This window comes from Callospermophilus lateralis, chromosome 2 (genome assembly GCF_048772815.1).
Source record: "Callospermophilus lateralis isolate mCalLat2 chromosome 2, mCalLat2.hap1, whole genome shotgun sequence".
NCBI lineage: Eukaryota > Metazoa > Chordata > Mammalia > Rodentia > Sciuridae > Callospermophilus > Callospermophilus lateralis.
This window is the reverse complement of record NC_135306.1, coordinates 206,102,545-206,126,023: the sequence shown is the minus strand read 5'-3', so window position 1 is coordinate 206,126,023 and position 23,479 is coordinate 206,102,545. Positions and strand designations below refer to the sequence as shown.

The 23,479-nt window shown below is 53.0% G+C and overlaps 2 protein-coding genes across 5 annotated transcripts in view; one reads left to right on the top strand and one right to left on the bottom strand.

The window, feature by feature from the left end:
• Positions 1-6,437: 6,437 nt before the first annotated feature.
• C2H11orf86 (chromosome 2 C11orf86 homolog) lies at positions 6,438-7,323 on the bottom strand. Of its 2 annotated transcripts, none has more exons than XM_076844810.2 (2): positions 7,021-7,323; positions 6,438-6,533 (listed from the first exon to the last, which is right to left on the bottom strand). In XM_076844810.2, exons 1-2 carry the CDS (start codon positions 7,321-7,323, stop codon positions 6,438-6,440), a joined length of 399 nt encoding a protein of 132 aa, XP_076700925.2. The 2 variants fall into 2 exon arrangements, with proteins under 2 accessions (XP_076700925.2, XP_076700926.2); XM_076844811.2 differs by having other exon boundaries at positions 6,438-6,530.
• Positions 7,324-18,764: 11,441 nt separating this feature from the next.
• Positions 18,765-23,479, top strand: part of Pc (pyruvate carboxylase) — a 107,021-nt gene continuing 102,306 nt past the window's right edge. For all 3 annotated transcript variants that reach the window (XM_076847655.2, XM_076847658.2, XM_076847656.2), the window contains exon 1: positions 18,765-18,859. The gene's annotated coding sequence lies outside the window, so the exon portion shown is untranslated. The remainder of the gene's footprint in view (positions 18,860-23,479) is intronic.

Below are 23,479 nucleotides of genomic sequence, written 5' to 3'. Positions count from 1 at the left end.
TGCACCCCCCCGGGGAGGCCTTGTACCACCTATTTCCTTGGGATTTACCTCCACAATCCTAGATCACATGCCTGCCTTGTGAGTCCTTGGGTCTGCATATTAGAACTTCACCTGAGACTTCCAACTCTGAGAGGTGAAGATTTAGCTCTCCTGTTTCCACACTGCCCCCAACATATGGATCTTCTGTCTCTGCCCTCTTAATAGTTACGACATGATTTGGGGGATAATAAAGTCATTAATTATATTATTTTGACCTTGCAAATATTGCTTGTAACCAAGTTGCTCAGTGCTCTGATGTCCAAGTCCTTTCTTGGGCATCTTTTCTTTGGTTTGCAACAGTACAGGGCTGAGGCTTGCTTGCTCAGGGCTCCCAGGTCCCTCCAGAGCAGGAGTTGGCACTCATTTGCTGAGCGGATGAATGATGCTTGTTTAGGGTCAGGGTCGGGAGGAAGACACAGGCTGGGAAATTCAAAAGACTGCAGAGGGAAGCCCAGTTCTCAGGTTCTCCCTGCCTAGTGCAGGGCCATGAGCTCTGAGTCTGGATGCATTTGAAGAGGGGTGGACAGGTCAGCTGGCGGGGGGCAGGGGGGTATGTAGTGGGCAAGAAGAGTCTGACACGGAGGTGCCCGGCTCTGCTGGACTGGGACTGGAGTTGCCATAATGAGGTGGGGATCATTGGGCCAGAAGAACAGAGAAGAGCTTGGGACATTTGGGATCCAAAGTTCCTCTTAGACATTCAGGTGGGGTGATGCATAAGAGGAGTGTGGAAGGGTGGGGACTGTGACCTCAGGCCTTTTACTCTATGTCCTGTAACAGCTTCTCCTTTTCTGTGTAGAATCCACTCTGCCGCCAAGGGACTCAACTCGGACCTGACCACTGAGAGCCTCCTGTTGTCTCTGTCAGAAACAGGCACAAGACCTCTTCTGAACTGGTGTCTGTGCTCCAGGAGGTGACAATGTGGAGCAAAGGAGAGGTGGGGTTGGCTCCAGGGGGAGTGAGAACAGAAGTGGGGGGGGCAAGGCGGTGAGGCAAACCCCGTGCTGCCATCGTAGGGGCAGGGGCCCCCGAGGCCCGCAGCCGGCTGCCCTGCCCACCATCACTGACCCGTCCTCCTCCTTCATCAGGCCTCAGTGCTCCTCGGCCCCGGGAGCCCCAGGGGAGGTGGAAACGGGGCAGCAGGAAGGAAGGCGGCGGAGGCACATCGGGGTGTGTGGGTTCCAGGAGGGCTCGGGTACGGGCGCCCAGCCCGGGTCACCTCACTGTGCGTGGCCCAGCCAAGCCCACCTCCCTCTGGGTCTTGAGACCCTGTCTGTAAAACAGTCTGTGGTCCCTCCCACTGGGCCTCTGCCTGTCCTCCTCTTCTGGAGTGGCCCCCATCCTGCCCAGCTCCCTGGAGTTTCCCAGGTGAAGCTCAGGCTCTCCTGATCCCGGAAGTCACACCCCTTGTCTTCCCTGTTATCCCCCAGTGAGAGTTGTGCTACTCCTGTTCTTCCACGGTCCTGCTGTCTCTGGCCGGCTCTGTGCACCTCCTTGGTCACACCCTGCCCAACTCCTCCACTGGGTGAGCCCCACTCCCTCTGCTGCCCCCTCCTCAGGCAGCCTCCTTGGGTTTCCCACCTCCTAATGCCAACTGTGCCCTCCTCAGGCACCTCTGCACCCTGAGCAGCGGCAGGGTGGGCTTCCTTCTCAGGGCTGTCACCTTGCTGGGCTTTGGGGAGAGGATTGTGCCTCATCCTTTCTGAAGCTCTCTGAGTGACACTTGCCCAAAGATGCTTGGATCTACTGCTTGTGCCTGGGATTCAGAGAAGGGAGACTTGGCCAGGCTGGGAGGGGCCTGGAGGGCCAGCGGCAGCCGCAGGGGGAAGGAGGCAAGGTGAGGAATCGGTGGGTGACTTCCTCCTGCTCCCGTTCCCACTTGGGCACTGAGTGAGACCACCTCCTGGGAGGCCCCAGGGCCACCATCTGGTCTGAGGCTGAGCCCACTTTCCTGGATCCCGATGGCCCCTCCCTGCCGCCCACAGCCCTGCCAAGGCCAGGCGCAGCCAAGGTGAGCTGAGGACACGCGGGGCTCCCGGTGCCAGGCCTCCCCAGGCTCTCATTGAGCCTGCTCTTGCCTGAGCTAGCTCCGAGCTCAGCACGGTGTGTGCCTTGGCCTGTCTCATCCCCCAGACTCCTCGAGCCAGGGGCTGTTATTAACACCCCCATTTTCCAGAGGAGGCCACTGAGGTTCAGAGAGCAGACCTGCTCAAGATCACATGGGGAAAACTCCCTAGAACTGGCTACTGAGAGCGAAAGGCTGACTAACTACCCTAATATTTTACATGTGTTAACTTGGGGAATACAAAACCCTGTGAAGAGGGATTGCTACTTTTATTGAACGAGGAAATCAAATCACAGAGAGGTTAAGCAGTTTGCCTGATGTCACCCAGCTAGTAATCCATAGAACCAGGATTTGAACTCAGGCAATTTGGCCTCAGTCTGCAGTTTTCCCTCCAGCTTGTTGATGAGGGAGGAGATGAGGTATTCTCTCAGGATAAGGCTTTAGCACATTTGGCATCTATCTAACCTTCAGCCCAAAGGAGAGCACCATCCCGCTTTGCAGAGAGAGAATTAAGACCAGAGAAGGGCGGAGGTTCACACAAGGTCACTCAGAGAGTCAGCTGGACTCAGGTTGGACACCCAGGCCTGAGCCCCCCTGGCTTCCCTCACAGGCTGCACACCCAGCTGGACTCCTGAGTCCCTCAGGGGAAGCCCTGGGGGAGCTGCAGCTCTGCCTCTGTCCTGCTGTGGGAGCCTCCATTTCCTCATCTGTGAAGTAAATGGACTGAATCTGCTGGGCTCCAGGGGCCTCTCCAGCCCGAGTCCGCAGCCCTGGCTCTGGAGAGGCAGGACGCGGTGTTTTCGGCCTGCCTCGTTGCTTCCCCGTTAGCGCAGCCGAGTGGCCCCATTTACCCTCCTGCTCATGGCTTCTCCCCCGCAGAAGCTCTCAGGAACCTGGGGAAGATGTGCAGCTGAGCCAGGCGGTCACGCCAGTTCAGGAGACAGGGCCTACGCTGCCCAGCGAGCATCCACTTCATTCTGCTTCGGAGCAGGGCAGTGGCCATCTGTCCGTCTGTCTGCCCTGCAGCCAGGCTGGGAGCTCCTGGAGGTCAGAGGTCACATGTGAAGAGGGTGCTTGATCAGGAGCGAGCTCCCCAGTCCTGGAAACTCGTGAGCCTTAGTGTGTCAGATCGGAAGGGCACTTCTTCTCCGTTCAGGACGGTTCTAGGCAACGTGCGTTCATGGGCTCCTCACAATGACCTTAGGAGCCAACTGCTGCTATTAGCTGCATTTTACAAATGAGGAAACTGAGGCAGAGATAGTAAGTGGCTTGCCCAGGATCACAAACCACCAACTGGTAGAGTCAGGATTCAAACCCTGGCAGTCTGGCTCCATGGCGGTGGCTAACCACTGAACCACACTGTCTGCCCCCACCCACCGCAGCCCTGGCAGAGGGCCTGTTGTAAAGGTCACACCCTGCGGTGGCAGCCAGGCTGTTGGTTAGTTGCTGTGCACCTCCAACTACCCCCCCCAAGTTGAACTTGTCCCTCTCAAAGTTCATGCCCACCTAGAATCTTGAGTGTGACCTTTTTGGATACAGGGTGTCTGTAAAGGGAATCAAGTTAGGATGGGGTCAGACAGGATGAGGGTGGACCCTAAATCCCGTAGGACTGGTGTCCTTAAAAGAAGAGGGAAACATGGACATAGACACACTGGGAAAATGCCCTGAGAGGTGGAGCCTGGAACATCAGGGATTGGGGGAAGCCACTAGGAGCTGAAGGGCAGGAAGAATTCTGCCTTCCTAGAACCTTCAGGGAGAGCACAGCCCGACCACGCCTTCATTTGGGACGTGGCCTCCAGAACTGTGAGGGAATACAGTTCTGTTGCTTTAATAACAGCTTGTGGTCATTTGTCATAGGGGCCCTAGGACTCTAATATGACCCCAGACTTAGAGATGCAAAGCCAGAAGGGTTTCTTACATCTCGACACTGAAGGTTGGCAGCGCCCGGCTGACGATTCGTCTGTTCTATGGTCAGCGGGAACAACTCAGGCTGTCGTCAGTTGGGATCGGGCTGGGGTCTCACAGGACTGGTGTTGGTGCTGGTTGTGGGGCTGCCTTAGGCCTGCTCCCTGTGGCCCCTGACCTCCACATGGTCTCTCTAGCAGGACAGCCTGCCCTTCTCAACAGGCACCTGGCTTCCCAAGGAAGGAAGAGCAGGAGGTAGTATCAGGATCAGGAGGTAGGACCTGCAAAACCTATCAAGGCCTAGAGTTTGAAGCCCTGGACATTTTCACCACAGTGTGTTGGTTCAGGTAGGTCACACAGCTCATCCAGATTCAAGGAGAGGGAAAATAGACTGTGCTCTTGATGGGAAATGTGTTTGTCAGCTTTTCTGTTACTATCACAAAACACCTGAGATAATAACCTCATAGAGAGACTGTTTTTTGCCTCGCAGTTTTGGAAGTTCTAGTCCATGATGGATTGGCCCTGTTGCTTTGGTTGTGTGGTGAGGCAGTGCATCATGATAGGACACGGCAAACTGTGGCCAGCAAGCAAAGAGAAAGTGAAAGAGAGTGGAGTCCACAGTCCACTTCAGGGGCACAACCTCAATGACCTAAGAATGTCCGGTGAGGCCCCACCTCTCAAAGTTCTTATCATCTCCCAAGAATGCCACCCTGGGGACCAAATCTTTCACACATAGGCCTTTGAGAGTCTCTAAACGTGTGACAGACAAGGCCAAAAGGCAGTGGAGATGGGAGGGATGATTGGGGCCACCTTAAGCTACAACCCACCTGTGTGCAGATGGGTGGGTGGGGCTATCCCAAGGGCCCCAGAAATGAGCTTCCTCTGGATGGCTTGCTGGTGAGACTGAGGAAGGGAGTACTCTGCCTGAGAGGGAGAGTCCAGACCCCAGAGCCAGAGGTCCAGCTCAGCCATCCGCTCACCAGTGACCTTGAGCCACTCCTTCATTCACTCGACAATCATTTACTGAGCATTACTAAGTGCCAGGCCTAAGCTAGGCACTGCGCCATGAACAGGCCCACCACCGTGGAAACTGAACTGGACAGGAGGTCGCAGGACATGCTGAGCAGGAGAACGTCGGGGCTTGTCTCTGAGGAACGTGAGGCCGAGACGGGCCTCCAGGGCAGAGACCAGAGGTCGAGAAGTCCTGCTCCATTCTGGCCTGCTCCTCCTCCAGGCACTGACCGGGCTGCTCAGAGCTGTGGACTCAGCTGCCTCCTGGAGTCTTGGGGTTTCCCGGAGGCACCCCCAGTGCTCCTGAGGAAGGCCCCAAGCAGGGGCACCTGGAGTTTACTACAGCTGTGCTCAGTGGCTCCACAGTCTGGCTTCGGAGCCAGGCTCCCACTGGCTGTCTGGGACAACATTTTCCTGGAACCTCTCTTCTTCCTGAATGACCCTGCCAGGGTTCAGGGCTCTGAGGAGCCCACTTCTCTGGGGGACCTCATCAACCCCTAAATGGGCCCTGGGCCAGGATGCCTGGTTGCTCCCTTACCTTTGACTCTAGACCTGCTCGGTCCTGGAGAGCCCCAGGGGCCCCACAGGGAATGCAGTCTCAAAGAACTCAGGCTCTTGGAGTCACAGTGTCCCCCTCTGTGTGGTCCTGGCAGGGCTCCTCACCTCTCTGAGCCTCTGTGAGCCGTGCCTAGGCTCTGGGCCCGGCCTGCTTCATGAGGCTGGGAGAGGCTCTGAACTTGTGTGAGTCAGCTGGCCAAACCTTCACTTCAGCTCAGCATCTTTATTACAACCCCAAAGTTGGGCACCGGGTGGGGGTGCAGTGTGGGGCTAGGTACCCCCAAACAGTGAATCCCCCTGCCTCAGTTTCCCTCTGTCCCACGGGAAGGAAGGCCTCCCTGCTTCCTTCATCAGGATACCGTGAGGCCGGAATGTGGCAACACGTGGTCACAGGCCTCTCTGTCACAGAGTGCCCAACAATGAGGATCCTCCAGACACGGTCCTTGCGCTCCAGGGCCCGACATCTGTGAGGGACACCAGTGCCCTGGCCCAGCACCACTGACCGGAAGGGCAGGTGGAGCTCGTCCCTGAGACTGGGTGGTGTCCAAGAGCCTCTCAGCCATGGGTCTGGCTTCACCAAGCTCTGTCTTGAAGTGGGCACAGGTCTTGTGTGGGGCTGGGGCCCGACGCCCCCAACTCCCAGCAGGTTCCCCAACCTTCACAGCTTCCTCCTCCAAGGGCAGAGCCCAGCCTTCTCCTTAGCCCCACCGGGTCTCTGCTGGGATTGGGGTGGGAGGGACAGAGCCAAGGTGGACAGCAACACGGGGGCTCCCCAGAGCCGGTGACAGAGGCCGACAGTCCAGAGAGCCATGAAGAGCAAGTCCTGTGGAGCGCAGCAAGGTCCACCCTATTTCCAGCACCTCTAGCTGCTGTCCAGTGGAAGCTTTGGGGAAGCTGGCCGACTCAAGGTCACGTTGGGGATGCTGGTGACAAAGCTGTCCCACTTCCTCCTCACCTGCTGGAACACCAAGGTAGGGGAGATGAGCGGCCAGGGCCCACGGCCAAGCTGGGGGCTTCTGGTGCTGTTCCAGCCACAGCCGCGAGGTGGCGGTAGACCCCAGAGAGAGAAGCGCCGCCGCCGGCGACCCTTCCGCAGCAGGAGGAGGCGCCCCCCGCCCCAGGGTCCGGTTCTCTCCTTCTTCAAGGGGCAGGAGGCGGCCGATCTCCTGCTCCACTCACCCACCCACGACAGTGTCGCGCTGATCATCTTAAAACAGCTCTGACCATGACCCCACCCCGCCCCATCCTAAAACTTTCAGCGACTGCCCAGTGCCCAGGGGACTAAGCCAGGACCCTCTGAACCTCCATTCCCGGGGAGCTCGCTCCCGCCTCACTCCTGGGCAGCTGTGCGTCTTCCCGGTCCGCTGCCTGCTGTGCGCCCACCTGGGAGCCTGGGCCGCCCCCGCTGCCCGCTCCATGACCGGTCCTTCAGCCCTGGCCCGTACCTGTTGGCATCGCCTCAGCCACCACCGGCAGCCTCTTGGCGGAGTTTGGATCAGCTGCTCGGTGAGCTGCTCCGAGAGCTGCTCTGTGTCCTCCACGCTCCCCGCAGGCTGGCTCTTCTGAGCAGGGACTTTCAGCACGTCTGTCCCTCCACCAAGGCCTTGAGACCTGGATTTCTCACGCCCTTGTCTGAGGCTCACTGCCCGGCGGAGCTGGCCCTTGAGGGGTCTTCCCCAGGGCTCCTGGAGCTTCCCATAGGAGTGCCGAGGTCCTCGCAAGGACTGGCTGCGCAGCCCTGTTCCCATGGTTCTGGACACTTCAGCCTCTCGGCAAGCCACTGGCCCTCTAGGATGGCCTGGTGCCTCCACCCATCTGACAGGAGCTCACCTAGGGGCAAAGGTTGTTGCTGCTGAGGTGGCTGTCATAAACCAAAGGGCAGGTCACAGGGGCCGAGCATCCCTGAGTCACACTCCCCACCACCTCCTCATCTTCTTAAACAAGAAGTGTAAACCCGAGGCCTGGATCTTCCTGCTCTTTCTCCTCCTCCTCCTCCAGGCAACCCTCCCTGACCACCCATCCTGGAAAAGCTTGGCCTCCTCTAAGCTGGGCTCTGGCTGTCCAGGTCCCTGCATCTCAGAGACACTGATTCTAGATGACTCAAGAGCAAAGCAGAGACAGGCTTTTATGAATTAGGGCAGCTCCAACCTAGAAGAGCCATATTCATAGAGACACATAGTAGAATGGCAGCGGCCTGCAACCAGAGGCAGAGGGAATGGAGAGTTCATTGTTTAGTGGTTATACATTTTCAGTTTTAGGAGATGAGAAGGGTCCTGGAGGTTGGTTGCACAACATTGTGGATGAATGCAATACTACTTAGCCATCCACTTCAAATACAGCCGGCCGAGATGGAGCCGGGCATGGAGGCGCATGGAGGCGCACACCTGTAATCTCAGCAACTCGGGACAATGAGGCAGGAGGATCACAAGTTTGAGGCCAGCCTCAGCAATTTGGGGAGACCCTTACAAAGAATGAAAAGGGCTGGAGATGTGACTCAGTAGTAAAGCAACCCTAAGCTCAATCCCCAGAACTGAAAAAAATAAAGAATAAAAAGGCTGAGATGGTAAATCTTTTAACATGGGTATTTTACCACATTAGGGAAAAAAAAAAAAAAAAAAAGATAAAGAATAAGAGAAAGTGAAACAGCTCTAGGCCAGGCATCAGGAGGCCTGGTTTTCTTCCAAGCCTAACTCTGCCCCAATATTCCAGCACAGTGTAGAGGTTAAGAGCTGGGCTGCCAGGACGGAGGACCAAGTGCCTGTGGGTCAACTGCAGCTTCAGCGCTTAAAGCTCTGTGACCCATGAGCCCCCACTTCAGTAACAGAGCTACTCGGGCAATTGTTCTGTGGCTTAAATATGTCCCACAGGGTCTGGTGCACAGCAAGTGCTCAATAAAAATGAGTTGGCGGTATTGATCATTGGGGGCAATTCCCCTTCTGGACTGTCTCCCCTCTGTAAAATGGGTTCTTTGAAAAACTGAGACGAAATCATGAATGTGGACATCTCTGCAAGTGAGACTACCAGTAGCAGCTCTTTCTCACGAGACAGGGGAGAGAGAGAGTGGTCCCAAGTTAGGCCAGCAGGTTCCCGAGAATTATAGAATTTGAGGGCTGGAGGGACCTCCCACGTCGGGCCATGCTCCTTTTAGTTTTGTCCACTGTTTTGAGTATTTTGAGCATTTACACTGGTTCAAGAGCTCCATGGATTTCATTTAAACACCATGCTAGCCCTATGAGGTGGGCATTATTATCCTTTGCTGTTGTTAGTTTGAGACAGGGTCTTCCTTAAACTCCTACACCCAAGTGATCCTCCTGCCTCGGTCTCCCCAGTAGCTGGAACTACAGGAGTATGCCAGCATGCTTAGCTTATCATCCCATTTTACAGACCAGGAAATTGCGACTCACAGAGATCAAGCACTGTCCAGAGAGCATGCCCAGTAAATGGTAGAGCTGGACTCCCAGTGGATCAGCCTGGCTTTAAAGCACAAGCTTCTATGGTCTGTCCCTACCCTGGCCCTGCCATGCCCCTGCCTCCTCCATGCTTAGGCTGCTGTAAGAGCTGCCCGATTTGGGTCAGGGAAGTGCTGGTTGTGACCCTTGGCTCTGCTCTACAGTCCCCCCCCCCGCCCAGGGCCTGGCCTGGCCTTCTTTCCTCCCTCTGAGTTTCTGGGCCATCCTTGGGAAAAGCCTGTCTTAGTCTGACAGACTCAACTCTGACCGAGGAGCTAAGACAAGGAACTTATAAAGAGAATGGACCCTGTGCCCCAGTCTGTCCTAAATGCTGATTCTGACAGGATCCCAGGCATCTTTATCCTAGCCCCGCCCATACTCCTAGTGTTTAACCCACAGGCCACCCTGACCCTGGTCCCAAGGCAACAAAGCCATCACAGAATCTCTGTGGCCCTGGCCTCGGCGGTGCTGTTCTTGCACGTCCTGCTCTCTCTGAAGCCTGAGCCAGGAAGAGCTTGCTGACCCACAGGCTGGGAGAAGCATAGGGCTGGATGGCTCCCATCAAGCCCTCTTGCTAAATGCGTAGTCTTAAAATAATCTCCCCCATCCCCTGAGGACAAGGAGAAAATAGGTGTTCCTGTGCTTCTCTTCCCATCCTCCGGCCTTCTTCACCTGGCCAGCTCTCGCTCACCTTTCAACACCTGGTTCTGTGAGTGACACCTGCCAGAAGGCTTTGCTGACTCCTCTGGGCTGTGTCAGGTAGGTGGTCCTCTCTGCAACCCACCAGAGCCCAATCACACCCACGCCTTGTCCCACCGGACTGGGCATCCTTCAAAGGTAAAATCTTTTCCCTCTCTAGTGGCCCTGGTACCCAACACAGTGAATATTTGTTGTTAAATATCGGAATTGATCAATTGTCCATGACTATGTGACAAACGACTCCTGGGGCAAAGAGTGCAGGCCAAGGGACTAAAATGTATTGCTTCCTTCTCCTCTTCCTTTGGTTTTATTTATTTATTTTTATGTGGTGCTGCGGATCGAACCCAGGGCCTCGCATGTACTAGGCAAGTGCTCTATCACTAAGCCACAACCCCAACCCCTCTTTTTTTTTTTTAAATATTTATTTATTTTAGTTGTACACAGTACCTTTGTTTTATTTATATATATATATATATATATATATATATATATATATATATATATATATATTTTTTTTTTTTTTTTTTTTTTTTTGTGGTGCTGAGGATCCAACCCAGGGTCTCACACGTGCTAGGCAAGCGCTCTACGCTGAGCCACAACCCCAGCCCCTCCTTGGGTTTTAAGCACTACGTTTTGAGTATTTTTGCTAGTTCTGGAGCTAATCCCTCCATGGATTTAATTTAAACCTGATAGCTTAAATGACATTTAGAGGCTTACAACACACTGAGTGACTTCAGGCAGGACACATTATGTCACAGTTTCTGTGGGTCAGGAACTGGCCGTGGCTCAGTGGGACTACTCTCAGGGGTTCCACAGGATGGATGACCTTATGGGCTCACTCCTGCCATGACACAGAATTCTATCTTCACAGGTCATTGTTGGCTGTTGGCTGCCTACCCCTGGGTCTCCAAAACCAGTTCACAATGTGACAGCTGGCTTCAATCAAAGCAAGCAAGGGACAGCCAGAGATGGGGAGCAAGACTGGAGCCAGAGTCTCCCTGGGCTGTCTCAGAGGGGACGTCCATCACTTCTGTTCCGCAGGAGCAAGTCATCATGGCTTCGGGGGAGGGGGTCACACAAGGATGTGAACACCAGCAGGCTGGAGTGGCCGGGCTCTTGGAGAGCATGCCTACCCCGCAGAACAAGGATTCATTCCCAGCCCATGACGTGCCCGAGTCTAGAGCCTTGCCCTGTCAGGAACTAGCTACAGGCCTGGGCAAGTGGCTTACCTTCATGTCCCTACAATTTCTCAGCTGTCAAATGGGGATTAGATGGCACCAACGGAAAGGCGGCGTTGTTTTACACCCATTAAGAAAGAATACCTGTCGCCCACTCATGGGAACACGCAGACCTACTTCAGAGAGAGTTAAATGTGGAGAGAAGTGTGACATTAATGACACATGCTAGTATCAACTTCCTGAATGTTGGATGCCATTTAAGGTTGTGGTGATGGGAGAAGGCTGCAGACAGGGGCAGGCTCCCCAGACAGTTCTCATAAGGCAGCACCAGAGGTGTTAATCTGTGTCTGTGTGTAAGACCTTGGGTGAGGCCCAAGAGTGAGGTGGGTAGAATCTCTGCCCTGGAAAAGGAGGGATTCTCAGACACATAAGGAAATGCCTTGGGAGATGCTAAGTATAGGAGGATGCATCCTTGAGGAGAATCTGAAAAACCAGCCTCTAACTCAGAGCAAAGCCTTTCCAAGGAAGGGGGCATGACCCTTGTCCTTGGAAAGACCCACAGAGCACTCCTAGGCACATATCCACCCTGCTGAGTTCTTTATCTGCAAATAACTGGAGAGATCTGCTGCGCCGATGTCCCTGACTCAATCAGGCTAGGTGGGGACCCATAGCAACCCCTAGCAGCCACCAATCAGCATGGGACAGGGAAAATACCTGGGATGCCAGATGACCCTCCCAGTAGTTTATGGTGGTTGATAACATGTTGGGAAACCATGTATTTCAGCAAGTACTCCCCTCGTGGCTTAAACCAATCAGTTCAACGAATCCCCCTCTTGTACTAACCAAACACCCCTACCCAACTTGTTCCCGCCATTGAATGTGCTAATCATGTTTTAGAGTTGTTGTTTGATTTTCCCGCGGTGGGTGATGATTTGCTAAGAGATGCTATGATGTATGTGAAGACCCTGCCTTCCCCAAAGAGTGTATAAAACTGCTGTAAACCCTGGGCTCCGGGCCTCTCAGTGTCACCAGTTGCTGTGTGCACGCGCAGAGGACCGAGCTAGCTTGCAATAAGCATCTCTTTGTCTCTGGTGGTCTCTAGTGGTCTTTTGGGGGTCCCGAATTGAATTCAAGCATAACAAATCCAGGTGGGCTTCTTCAAGGAGCTGGTGGTGGTGGTGGTTCAGCCTCACAGGCACGAAGGAGGTGGAGGTGAGAGTGGAGCAGATGGCCAGAGCCTGGGGACATGCCAGGTTCGCCCTGGGGAAGTCAGACATGAAGCTCATCTCCAGGCCTTTGAGAATCTGACCTGGGAATCTGATAGGCCTTGGTGGGCAGCAGGAAAGCAGCATGCCCTCTACTCAGAAGCCTTACCCCATTGTTCAGATGAAGTAACAGAGGCACAGTTGGGATGGACTTGGGGTGCAGCCCTATTGAGTCTGGCCAGCACTGGGAGTCTTCAGCAAATGAACTGTACTCCACCCTCTGGGGGTGAAGTCTGGGTATTCACAGAACTATGTGTTGGTAAAGATGGCGCCCAGACTGCTTCTCTTCCGGGAGCTCAGGTCCATGACGCACTGAATTGCCCGCGAACCGAACAGTCACCTCCAATCCTTGTGAATGGCGCGAACTTTGAATGGCACACCTCCCATCCCTGAAGTGGCTGGAACTCTCAGCCAACGAAGAAGTAACAGCCCACTCCTTGCTCCTCCTCATCCTGTGTTAAGCCCATAAATATCAATACCCTGTTCGTGTTCACTCTCTTACCCTTACTCTCTCTCCTCTCTCCCCCCTCCCCTCTCTCTATCCCCCTCTCTTACTCTACCTCTCTTACTCTCTCCCTCCCCCTCTCCCCCTCTCTTTCCCCCTCTCCCCTTCTCTCTCTCTCTCTCTCTCTCCTCCCTTCTCCTCTGCGACTGGTCACTATGGTCCTGCTAATAAATGGTTGTTCTGGCTTGTTGAGTTTACGGAGCTTCTCCATGGATCTTTACACTATGAGCCCAGTGGTTAATGCCACTAGATTTTCTCCTTGAAAATATGACCAGTGCTTGCAGACATACATGTTTAATTTAAAATTGTTTGTGTATGTTCAAGCAATAATGAATCTTTGCTCTTTGCCTGAGCGACTCCTACTATGCTGTAATTTGGTGCCCTCTTTCTTTTAGTTCAGAACAATGGTACCAAACGTGTCCAGTTTTTCAGTTTTCATGTCTCCACAGGAAGCTGGAATACCAGGCTGTTAATTTCAATGCCAGAACCTGGCCACCTTATCACTTGGAGAAATCAAAGTGAATGGTAAATAACACTATTACTTAAACACTGTTATAAAAGCTCCCAGGTGCTGGGCACTTGTCCGTGCCAGGCACTGCACCGAGGGCCTCCTGAATGTGGCTGTGCTTAATTGCGACAGCATTCCAAAGAATTAGGGAAGGATTATTTTGAGTGGCAGAGAACCTGAGCTCAATAGGTGCAGGGAGGCAGAGCCAGTAACTCAGGTGCTCTTGAACTTTTCCAAATAGCTTGATTCCTCATCTGTAGAATGGAGCTGGGCAGGTCTCCTGGGAGCCCCAGACTTGCCTTGCTAAGAAGCACCAACCACCAGGCCCCATGGCAAGTCCACCGCAAAGTCAGGTCTGAGCAGGGTCCAGAGAAGCTGGCTGTACAATCAGGTTCCAGTGTTCCCGCTGTGTACCGGTGACGAGTCCTTGCTTCCCGGAGGCAGAAGTATAACGCCAGAGAGGCACGCAGAGGCAAGGGTAGAGTGGAAAGTTGACTATTAAAAGACAGCAAAAGACCTCCCGGGAGAAGGGGACCCAAGAGGTGGAATCCATGGAAGGGCGATGTCTTCCCTCTTTTATAGCTAAGGTCTAATTTCAGCTTTCCCGATTCCTGTCTTTTGTTCTGTTATCTTGCAGTGATAGAATGCAGGTGGGAAGGCCCAAAGGGTGGGGCACAGGTGGGCCAAAGGAGTAATCTGGGCAGGGATTGCTTTTGGATTAGCATCCCCTTGTTTGCTGGGGGCTGTTTCATTAACATTTCCTAGGGATGGGCTCTATCTTCATGAGACCCCATTTACCCAACCTACACTAACCACCTTTCTGTAAATCTGGCTTCACCAGGTACTATCTTCACAGAGATCTCAGAAACACAACGTCAAAAACAAAGCTCTTTCTTTGATTCCACACTTTCTGTTTTCTCTTTTCCTGGGTGGTCTAAGGTGGCGAGTGGAGCAGAAAATGTGCTGCTTGGGGGTCCCTGACTGGGTCCCTGGCTTTGCAATCAGGAAAGAGGCTGTATCTGTTCTTGGAGCCTCAACATCCCTCCCTACTTTAGAGCATTGCTGGGAGAATCCAAAGAGTTACCGCTCAGACTGTAAGGAGGTTCGTCCCCTTCCTCTGTCCCATCCTGGGGACCAGTGACTTTGAATGGACCTGGCACCCTGGTAAAGGGCTGGACCCATGGTGGGGAGTCTCCCACGGGCTTTGAGGACTTGGGATTCGGGCTCGTGGGCAAAGCAGGAGAGATGTCATAAATGGCAATGTTAACTGCAGCTGAGAGTCTGGGCAGGGGGCAAGTGACAGGGACTGTTTTGGCTGGCGTTGCCCCAATAAAACTTGGGACGGGGTTTGGGAGGAGCTAACCCATTCCTTTGCTTCTTGGGGCTGGCACGTTCAGAGGGGTGGAAACAGAAGAGCGATCTCAGAACTGGCAGAGACTTCTGGCAGCCCAAGAGCACAGGGGAGATGAAGGCTGTGCTCCACCTTGGCCGGCGACGGTCTGAGTATCTTGTGGGGATCCCTTGATGGGCTCCGTGGGCTAGTGGGACTGTCCAGACTGAAAGGACAGGTCCCTATGGGTGGGAGGCAACAAGGTTAAAGGAACAGAGACCACAGGGACAAAGTGTGGGGAGTTAGGCTCAGTACCCCAAAACTGCACCTGGGCAAGGGCACAGGACCACCTTTCATCGCTGTGTAGTTCCCACACTGCCCATGTGCTCCATGCTGATGGGTGAATGGGACTGTGACCCAAGCCATGCTTTGCCTGCCCGGTCATGTGCTGGTAGAGAGAGGCCTTATCACCAAAGTGCCACCTTTTCCTTATCATCAACCAGGCACCCCATGGTTTAGTGTAGCTGTGCATGGGAATCAGGCTAAGAGACCCAGTGGAGCAGCCTGGTCCCCCCAAGGACCTGAGGCAGGAAAACTTATGAAAAATAAATAAATAAAAGGCAGATCAAACTACCCTTGGGCTGCCTCTGCCCTGTCACCTGGAGGCTTCTGTGCTGCAGAATAGAAGACACAGTTCCAGCCTGTGCAGGGTGTTTGTCCATCCCAGGAGAAGCAGTGGGTCTTCCTGAGGGCCTGGTGGCCTTGCCCTGTCTTTTCACTGAGGGTTAACCCAGCAGCCAGGCCCTCTGAGGCTCCAGCCGCCAGAAATTGGACAGCCCTCATTCATCATCTGAGGAGGGAAGATCCCCCTCATCTGGGTTGTCCTGGTCAGAGTGAAGGCCGGCTTCTGAGCTGGAAATGGAAACTCAGAGGGTGGTCTGCACTGGGGGGGCTCATGGTGTCTGCTATGTTCTGAGGGGTCCATGGCTTTGTCTGGGAGCTCCCTTTCCACCTGGATGCTTCCATTTTCTTTGTTCCTAACTGTTCCTGGCCTCCCCCACTGTGCTTCCTGAACTTGCTGGGGAGCTGTCCTCCCCGGGCCCCAGCAGTATGCAGTGCACCATCCCCCTCCCCCACCTCATCTTCCTGTCTTAGTTTGGGCCTCTTCTCAGCATGGGGCCTTGTTTATCAATATCTTCACCTGATAAACTCTCTTTTTTTCAGGACTTGGCCCAGTCATCACCTCCTCCAGGAAGCCCTCTAAGGCCCCTCTTTTAGGGTCAGGGGCCCCTCCTTGGAGTTCCATAACCCCCGGCCATCTTCTCCAGCACAGAGCCACACCGCTTTGAAGTCAAGTATTTCAGGCTCTGTTCCTGCTGGTCGGGGAGCAGGGTGGGGCTGGGGAAACTGCTCATTATTCATGACATCTTTCCTGAGAAAGCTGTGGAGTGAAGGAATCTTCTTTCCCTCCTTTCTGGCCCAGGGACACTCTTGAAGTCTCCCTCCTCCCAATTTGCCCCTTGGCAATCACACTCCCCGACCCCACCTGGCCTGTTCCAGGTCGTTGTCTCTTTAACTTTCCCTCCTCTGGACTCCTCAACCTCCTGCTGGACTCTTGGCCTCTGGGGCTGGTCTCTGGGGCAGTCCCCTTTACTCCAGTCCTTTTAACTGTGGGCTGATGTCTCCCCTGCTTTCATTACCCACTATTTATTAAGCACCTATTCTGTGGCTAAACTCAACTGTTGGAGAGGTAATGTTCAAATGTGAGGAGGGGAACAGAAGACCGACCAACCAATCAACCAAGAACCTTCCAGAAAGTGGAAGACACTAAGAAGCAGAAGGCAGAGCTGCACTTCCAGCCTCACAGGAGCCTCTGAGCTGCTGGATGTCATACTTCTTTCCTGAGAGATCCTGCTGCCTGTGCCTGAGCACCACAGCTGAACTTCTGGCCAGCCCTCCTCTGCCACCCCCTCTTAGGAATTTAGCCAAGTCCCCAAGCTTCCCAGATCTCCAGAATTAGTGGGGGTTAAAAAAAAAATCAATAAAAGATTCCTGGGCCCCACCCCAGCTCCATGGGTGTGGGTCCAGGAATCTGTTTGTTTAAAAAAAAAACAAGGAGATTCTTATCATTGGGAAGTCTGGCTAATACTTCTCTAGGCCTCTCTGCGGGTCTCAACACTGATTCACTTCAGAACCATTTGGAAAGTTCCTAAAACTAGCAATGCAAAGGGGGAGGGGGGTCTCATTTCCCAACGTTGGGTCTCAGTGACCTAGGTGACTCTGTTAGTCCCTCTGGTTAATTTGAATAAGACCATGGGGGTGGGGCTCAGGAATTTGGGTCTCCAGTCAGCATTCTGTAACAAAGAGATTCTGCCGGTAGAGATCTGAAGCTCACCCTGAGAAATGCTCTCTCCAGCCATGGCAGACTCCTCACCCAGGCTGTTGGCTCGAAAGTTTTCTTGGCTTGGAATGGAATAGTTTCCCAACCCTGTCCTCCTGGGGAATTCATCTTGGGGAAGGAGAAAGCCTGGATGGCAAGGTGTCTTGTTTCTCAATCTAACTAGATAATGTATATACTGTGGCTAACTGTTCAGACCCCATACTGCTTTGTTCACAGCAGTTTATCTGGTTCCACTCAGTTAGGTCCTTTGTTCAGATCTGCCTCAGTTGGTGTTGATGTAGGAGTCACCTGAACCTGGGTGGAGGAAGCCACCTGCTTTATGTTCCAGATCCATTCACAGACCCTGTTGATTGGCCAGCCCTAGAACAAGGTCTTGCCTTTTCTGAAAGACACAGGGATTCAAGTCTTACATCTGTGCAGAAGGGTAGATAAAATAGACAGGAAGTAATGAGGTCACAAAGTATGCATGTGCTAGAAATGTAACACACAAGAAAGGACAGACTCAAGTGTCTATGAAGTCCAGCCCCTTTTATGTGGAAATCCAGTCCAGAGAGGGATGGGACCTCACAAGGTTACAAGGCTTTAACTCTTTTCCTGTATTAAAAAAAAAAAAAAAAAAAAAAAAAAAAAAATTATGCCGAGTCTTTGGGCTTGGACATGCGATAGAAGGTGAGCTCCATGAAATGATGGGCCTGGGTTTTGCCCACGAATCCCCCGCATAGCACCAGGCACATAGTAAGTAGCTGCTTAAGAGATGCGTATTGATTGAGTGAAAGCATGAATTTGGAAGATTGGACTTTAAATTCTTATTCTGCTTCTAAAATAGCTGTGGTGGATGGACCCAGGGTTGGAGTCCTGCGGGACAGGTGGAAGGAAGGACAAGGAAGTTGTAGTGATAAACTTTTTATGCAATGAAGTTCGAGAAGGGGATCTTAATCCCTCTCCTTGTTCAATAAACACTTTCTAGTCATCGGTGTTCTCAGAGTCCTTGATCCTCTTGTCTGGAAGCAGGTTATTTTTTCTCCTTGCCCTAATTACATCTGATGTACTATATATTTTATGTTTATTTGTCTAGTTTCCCCTCACCGGAAGGCAGGAATTTTGGGTTGTTTGGGTCACTTCCCTACCCTCTGGTTGGCACAGAGCCCAATTAAGCAGCTTTCCTTTCATATCTCAACCAAGCTTTATAAACCCCTAGGTCCTGAGCGACCCGGCTTTGCAAATTAGGAAAACTGAAGCTCAGAGAGGTGAAGTGGAAATGTCCAAGGTCACACAGAGACTGACTTCTAACCCCCATGACCACCCACACAGACGCCACAGGACGCAGTCACATAAACCCTGGAGGCACCAGCATCTTCTCCTTCCTCCTACCCTCCGCTAACGCTCTGAGACCTCTTCTCCGACCGCTAATGCGTATCTGCGTCGGGCCGGGGTGCCTGAACCGGGGCGCATCTGTTATGCTTGCGGTTTGGGGAGACACGTGCTACCCGGGTGAATGAATTGCACGTCCCCACCCCCGCCGGTAGCCAATCACGACGTGTCGGAGCCAGGCCACTTCCGCCTATTGCGGGCGGGGGCGGGGCCGAGCTGCCCACGTGAGGTTCCGGAGACAAGAGAGTAGGCGGTGGTGCGCCTGGGGCGGGCTCTCCTGGCCTTGCCACCAATCCGGGGACCCTCCGGAGACGCGAAGGGCGGGGCTGACGTGGCGCGCCAAGGCTTAAACGTGCCGGTAGGTGGGCGTAGGGAGGAGTCCTAAGCGGAGGAGTGGTGAGTGACGGAGAATATTACCCAATTCCAGGAGGGGTTGGGCTGCCGGGACCAATAGGAAGTCCGTGAGGCGGGGCCTGGGACTGCAGCAAGTTCGGTTGCACGGAGACCGCAGCTGTTCCCTGTCAGCGGAGGCAGCGGCCGTAGAGGCGGCGGCGACGACTTGCAGCGCCTGGGAGGAGGTGAGTGTCCGCGGCGTTCTGCACCTTCCTCTTCCTGCGGCAGGTCGGAGCTGGTGGGCGTGCGCCGACGCCAGGGACGCTTATGTAAGGGTCGCGCGCGCAAAGGAGGCGCGGGCTTTGCGAGTGACGGCTGGAGGGGACGACTGCGGGCGGCGTGCAGCGCGACGCGACACAACACGACACGACACGACGTGCGCCGTCTCTCCTCCTCCAGCCGGGACCGGGCCGGCGCGGACCCGCCCCCTCCCTTATACACACCCGGACCCCGCAGCGAGGCGTCCAGGGCTAGATGCCGCGTGAGCATCCCTCCCGGGCGGGTGCCACCTCATCCCGCCCCTCTGGCTGCCACCTCATCCCGCCCCTCTGGCTGCCACAGGCGCCCTTAGTCCTGCTCTCGGGCCCATTTTGCAGATGGAGAAACTGACGCACTGGGCCCTAAAATGCCTCGCGCCAGGTCCCTGAGGGTTCAAACCAAGCCCAAGCTGACCCCATCTTACTGACTGTATGGAAGCTGTGGCAATGTAAGGCTGGCATTTTCCTTGTTCCAAGTGGCTGCGCTCCGTCTCCCATAGGATGCGTTTGGTTCAGATGTAGAAGTGAACTTGAGGTGCTTAGACACAATGATTCAAGACCCTTCAGTTAGGAGGTGCGGCTGGGTTCAGCCCATGATTTCTACAGCTTTTAGTGGTTTACAAAGTGCGTTTGGAAAGTGCCCTCCTGCGTCCGATTGGAAGCCTGAACCTTGAGGCCCTGCCTTGCGGGTTCCTCCCAGGGTGACTTGCCCTGTGTACTTTTAGCGAGTTGTTTTACCTTTGGAGAACTCTTTCCTCATCTCACAGATGATGGAACTAGGCCAAGTCCCAAGGTCCCTGGCAGCTTTGAAATTCTTAAAAATCCGATTGCCTTTTTATTTTGTGAAAGGAGGAGCCCAGGGCTCATTATCCTCATTCTGCAGCTGAGAAAACTGAGGCTCTGATAAGTGCCAACACTTGCTAGATCGCAACTAGAGCCCTCAGACTCTGCCATGAGCCTTCCCCATGCTCCCTTACCCACTACCACCAGCAGCTCTGGCTGGCCTCCCGCCTGTCAATCTTTCCTTGTATGTGATGCAAATAATTATGTAGGGGGTGGATGTGCTCAGCCTTCCTATTTACTTGCAGCTACAGCTTTCTGATTTTCTTTTTATCTTAATGCTTCAACTTTTAAACTCATCACGTGCAGAGCCCTAGGCTAGGTGTTGAGGGGTTACGTAGGTGATGAGGTTAATCCTTGTTTTAGAACTGCTGACAAACTGGTTGGAGGAGAGAAAAATTAAACCCAAGAAGAAGTCAGCATGCTACCGATGTTTGTAGAGAGCAGGTGAGAACAAGGTATGGCCCAGAAGAGGAAGTGTGGTAGAGGCCTGCAAACCAGGGCAGACCTCATGCTAAAGCGGGAGAGAAAGGGACTGGCCCCTGGGCTAAAAGGGCAGCCTTTGTGGGAGAGGTGAGTGGTGAACCTACTTTTGTGCCGCTGGCAGTGTAGCAGCAGTGATTGGATTTGAGCAACAAAGGTCTTATGGAAGAGGAGCAAGTTTTAAGCAATGAGAGCCTGCAAGTGGAAGGCTGAGGAAAAAGAATGGGGAAAATAGTACTTCTCAGGGGGTATGAGAAACTTGGTCATGGGAAGCTGCTGCTACAGGTGAGGGCACTAGGATTTACTAATGTGCAGGTAAATCGGGGAGGATTGGATCCAGGGGCAGCTGGGCGTTTGTTTGGGAACCAGCAGACCTGAGCCCCGGTTGTGTTAATTTGTGTTCTGCTAAGTTCTTTGAGAGCAGCAGTCCTTTTTTTGTCTTTCTTTCTTTCTTTTTTTTGCATGCTGGGGATTGAACCCAGGGTCCTGAGCATGGTAAACACTATACTCTGCCATTGAGTTACACCCTAAGCCAGCTCATCCTTCCATCCCCCACCCCTTTGTTTTTTGTGGAACTGGGAATTGAACCCAGGGTCCTGTCACTGAGCTCTTTTCCCAGCCCTTCAATCTCTCTCTCTACCTATATATCTATCTATACTTTATTTTATTTTGAGGCAGGGTCTCATTAAGTTGCTGAGGCAGGCCTGCAGTCCCCCGGCCTCAGCTTCAGAGTAGCTGGAATTACAGGTGTGTGCCACCATGCCCTACTTACTCTTTCTTTCTTTTATTTTTTTATTTTTTGGGTATCAGAGATTGAACTCAGTGGCACTCAACCACTGAGCCACATCCTCAGTCCTTTTTTGTATTTTATTTAGAGACAGGGTCTCACTGAGTTGTTTAGAGCCTCACCTTGCTGAGGCTGGCTTTGAACACATGATCCCCTGCCTTAGTCTCCTGAGTCACTGGGATTATAGGCGCATGCCATCCTGCCTATGACATACTGCCGGCTCACCCTTTGTTTCTTTTTAATTTTTTTTTTTTAGTTGTAGATAGATAGCATGCCTTTTTTTATTTGTTAATTTTTATGTGGTGCTAAGGATTGAATCCAGTGCCTCACACATGCCAGGCAAGCGCTCTTGTCACTCAGCTATGGCCCCAGCCCAACCCTTTGTTTCTTAGTGGCTGCTCTGTCCCCTGCCCTTGGGGACAGCCACTAAGAAACAAAGGGTTTCACTGTGGTTGGTCAATGTCTGTTGACACCTGCCATCCAGGTGTCTCCAGTTTACCCCAGCGCCCCCTTCTGCACCTTCCGTCCTCTTCTGTCCCTGTTGAAGCCTGCTGCATCTTGGCTCACCCGTCTCTGTGCCACTGCTCCCCTCCAGGGTCTCACTCCAGGAGGGTTCCCCTGTAGCCCTCAGTGGGTCCTCTGCCTCTGACAACCTCCATGTCCTATTCCTCCATTTCTCCGTATCACTCCCAGTACCCCATGTGCCGTGCTGCCTGGCTGTCCTCCCAACCCTGTGCATGGAGGCTCTGGGACCAATGGCAGGGCTGGATCTCAGGTTCATGTCTCATTCTGTGTCACAGCTGTCTGTGTCTTCTTTGTATCCTCACAGTCTCTAACACAGGGCTGGGAACAATAGGGGTGCTTAGTAAAAGTTTTGGATAAATTAGTAGAAAATGTCTTAAGCTGATCATGAGTGAGGAGAGCAAGGTAGAAATTGGGGCACCTAGAAAGTAGTCATTAGGGATGACTACAATGACTACACTACAATGACCAGCACCACGTGCAGAGACCAGTGAATCTGGGAGGGAGTCCCCTCCCTGGCCCTTTCCGGGTCCTCACCCTGGACTGTGTTTTTGTTGGAGGTGAGTGTGGACTTCTCTGGCTGCCTCCCAGTGGCAGCGTACTCTTTTTGGATGGGGTCCTGTTCTGCACATCCCAGGCCTGCTCTGGGGCTAGTTTCTCCTCCAGATGCGTCCTTTGAGAAGGGGGGGCATTTTGCCTGCTCCCTTGCTGAAACCACCTCTGGGCCTGACTGATTGGATTCTCTCACTTAATTGCCTTCTGGTATTTGCTGTGGACGCTTTGCCAGAGAACAAGGGCTTGATAGTAAAAGATGGAAAATAACCAAAGGAACAAGCCCCTTCCTCTTACTTACTGAATGGGGAGCTTGCCTCATCTTGGCGTTCAGGACTAACCAATGTGGTCCTTCTGTTGGGCTTTTTTATCCATTGACCCCATTGGTAACCTCTTCTGCCTTGGCCCCACCGTCAGACTATTCACTGAGCCTCCAAATTCACTTCTTGGTGTCCCTCTTGTTCCCAGTGACTTGATTTTCTTCAGGGCCTTTTACTCAGTACTCAGGGCTTTCCTATATTAAGCTTGGCTAGATCTGTTCAGCTGGATGTGGATTCTCTCTTTTAATAACAAATCATTATTTGTAATCATAAGTAATGATTTATTATCATAGAGGCAAACTGTACGTGCTCTCACTATGTAGTGACAGGGGCCTTACTAAGCCCCACATGTACAGAGGTTAACTATCTTGCTCCAAGTCTCATGGCTGGGAAATGGCATGGCTGGGGTTGGCCTTGGACTTGGGGACCTGAGTCTTCTGCTTTTGCCTTCTAAAGTTAGCCCCTAATAATGTGCGTTTGGGCACTTTTTGGCAGAGCTGGTATCTTCTGGCATAATTCCTTGTGAATGCATGCACTCCATAAATATTTTATTGAATTGAATGCCCCAAACATTAAATTTCAGCTTTGACATAATCTACCAAGGCAGCTGGTTTTCTGTGAACATATTCGATTCCTTGCTGGTGTGTGTCTCCAATTTGCTATTTATTGACCAGTGGCTTGAGCTGTCTGATGGATGTGGCCTTTGGAAAATAAGCAGTCTGTAAGCTCCAGAAAGTGGCCATGCACCACCTCTGGGCTCCCACTGCGTGAATGCATGGTGTACTCTTCTTATGCAGGGCAGGGAGGGGCCTCTGCAGGAAAGGCTCTGAGGGAACAGTCTGGAAATAGGAGACACATCTCAGATCACGTAAGACAGTTCTTCATTAGTGTCAAGTTGCATCGTGAGATAGGAACCAGAGCCCAAGAGTCAGGAGACAGGTAGCTCCTGAGGTTAGAGGCAGCTGCACAGAGAATGTGGTTGGGGGACTGAGCGGAGGTGGGTGGGAAGAGGAAGCCCCTCAGATGAAACAGTAACAGTTTCTG

What these genes read in the sequence shown, in the direction of transcription:
- C2H11orf86 (XM_076844810.2), bottom strand. Translation starts at nt 7,323, where the DNA reads ATGGGAACAGGGCTGCGCAGCCAGTCCTTGCGAGGACCTCGGCACTCC. An exon ending in GGCTGAGGCGATGCCAACAG is followed by an intron (nt 6,534 to 7,020) that starts GTACGGGCCAGG and finishes TTGGTGTTCCAG; the next exon opens with CAGGTGAGGAGGAAGTGGGA.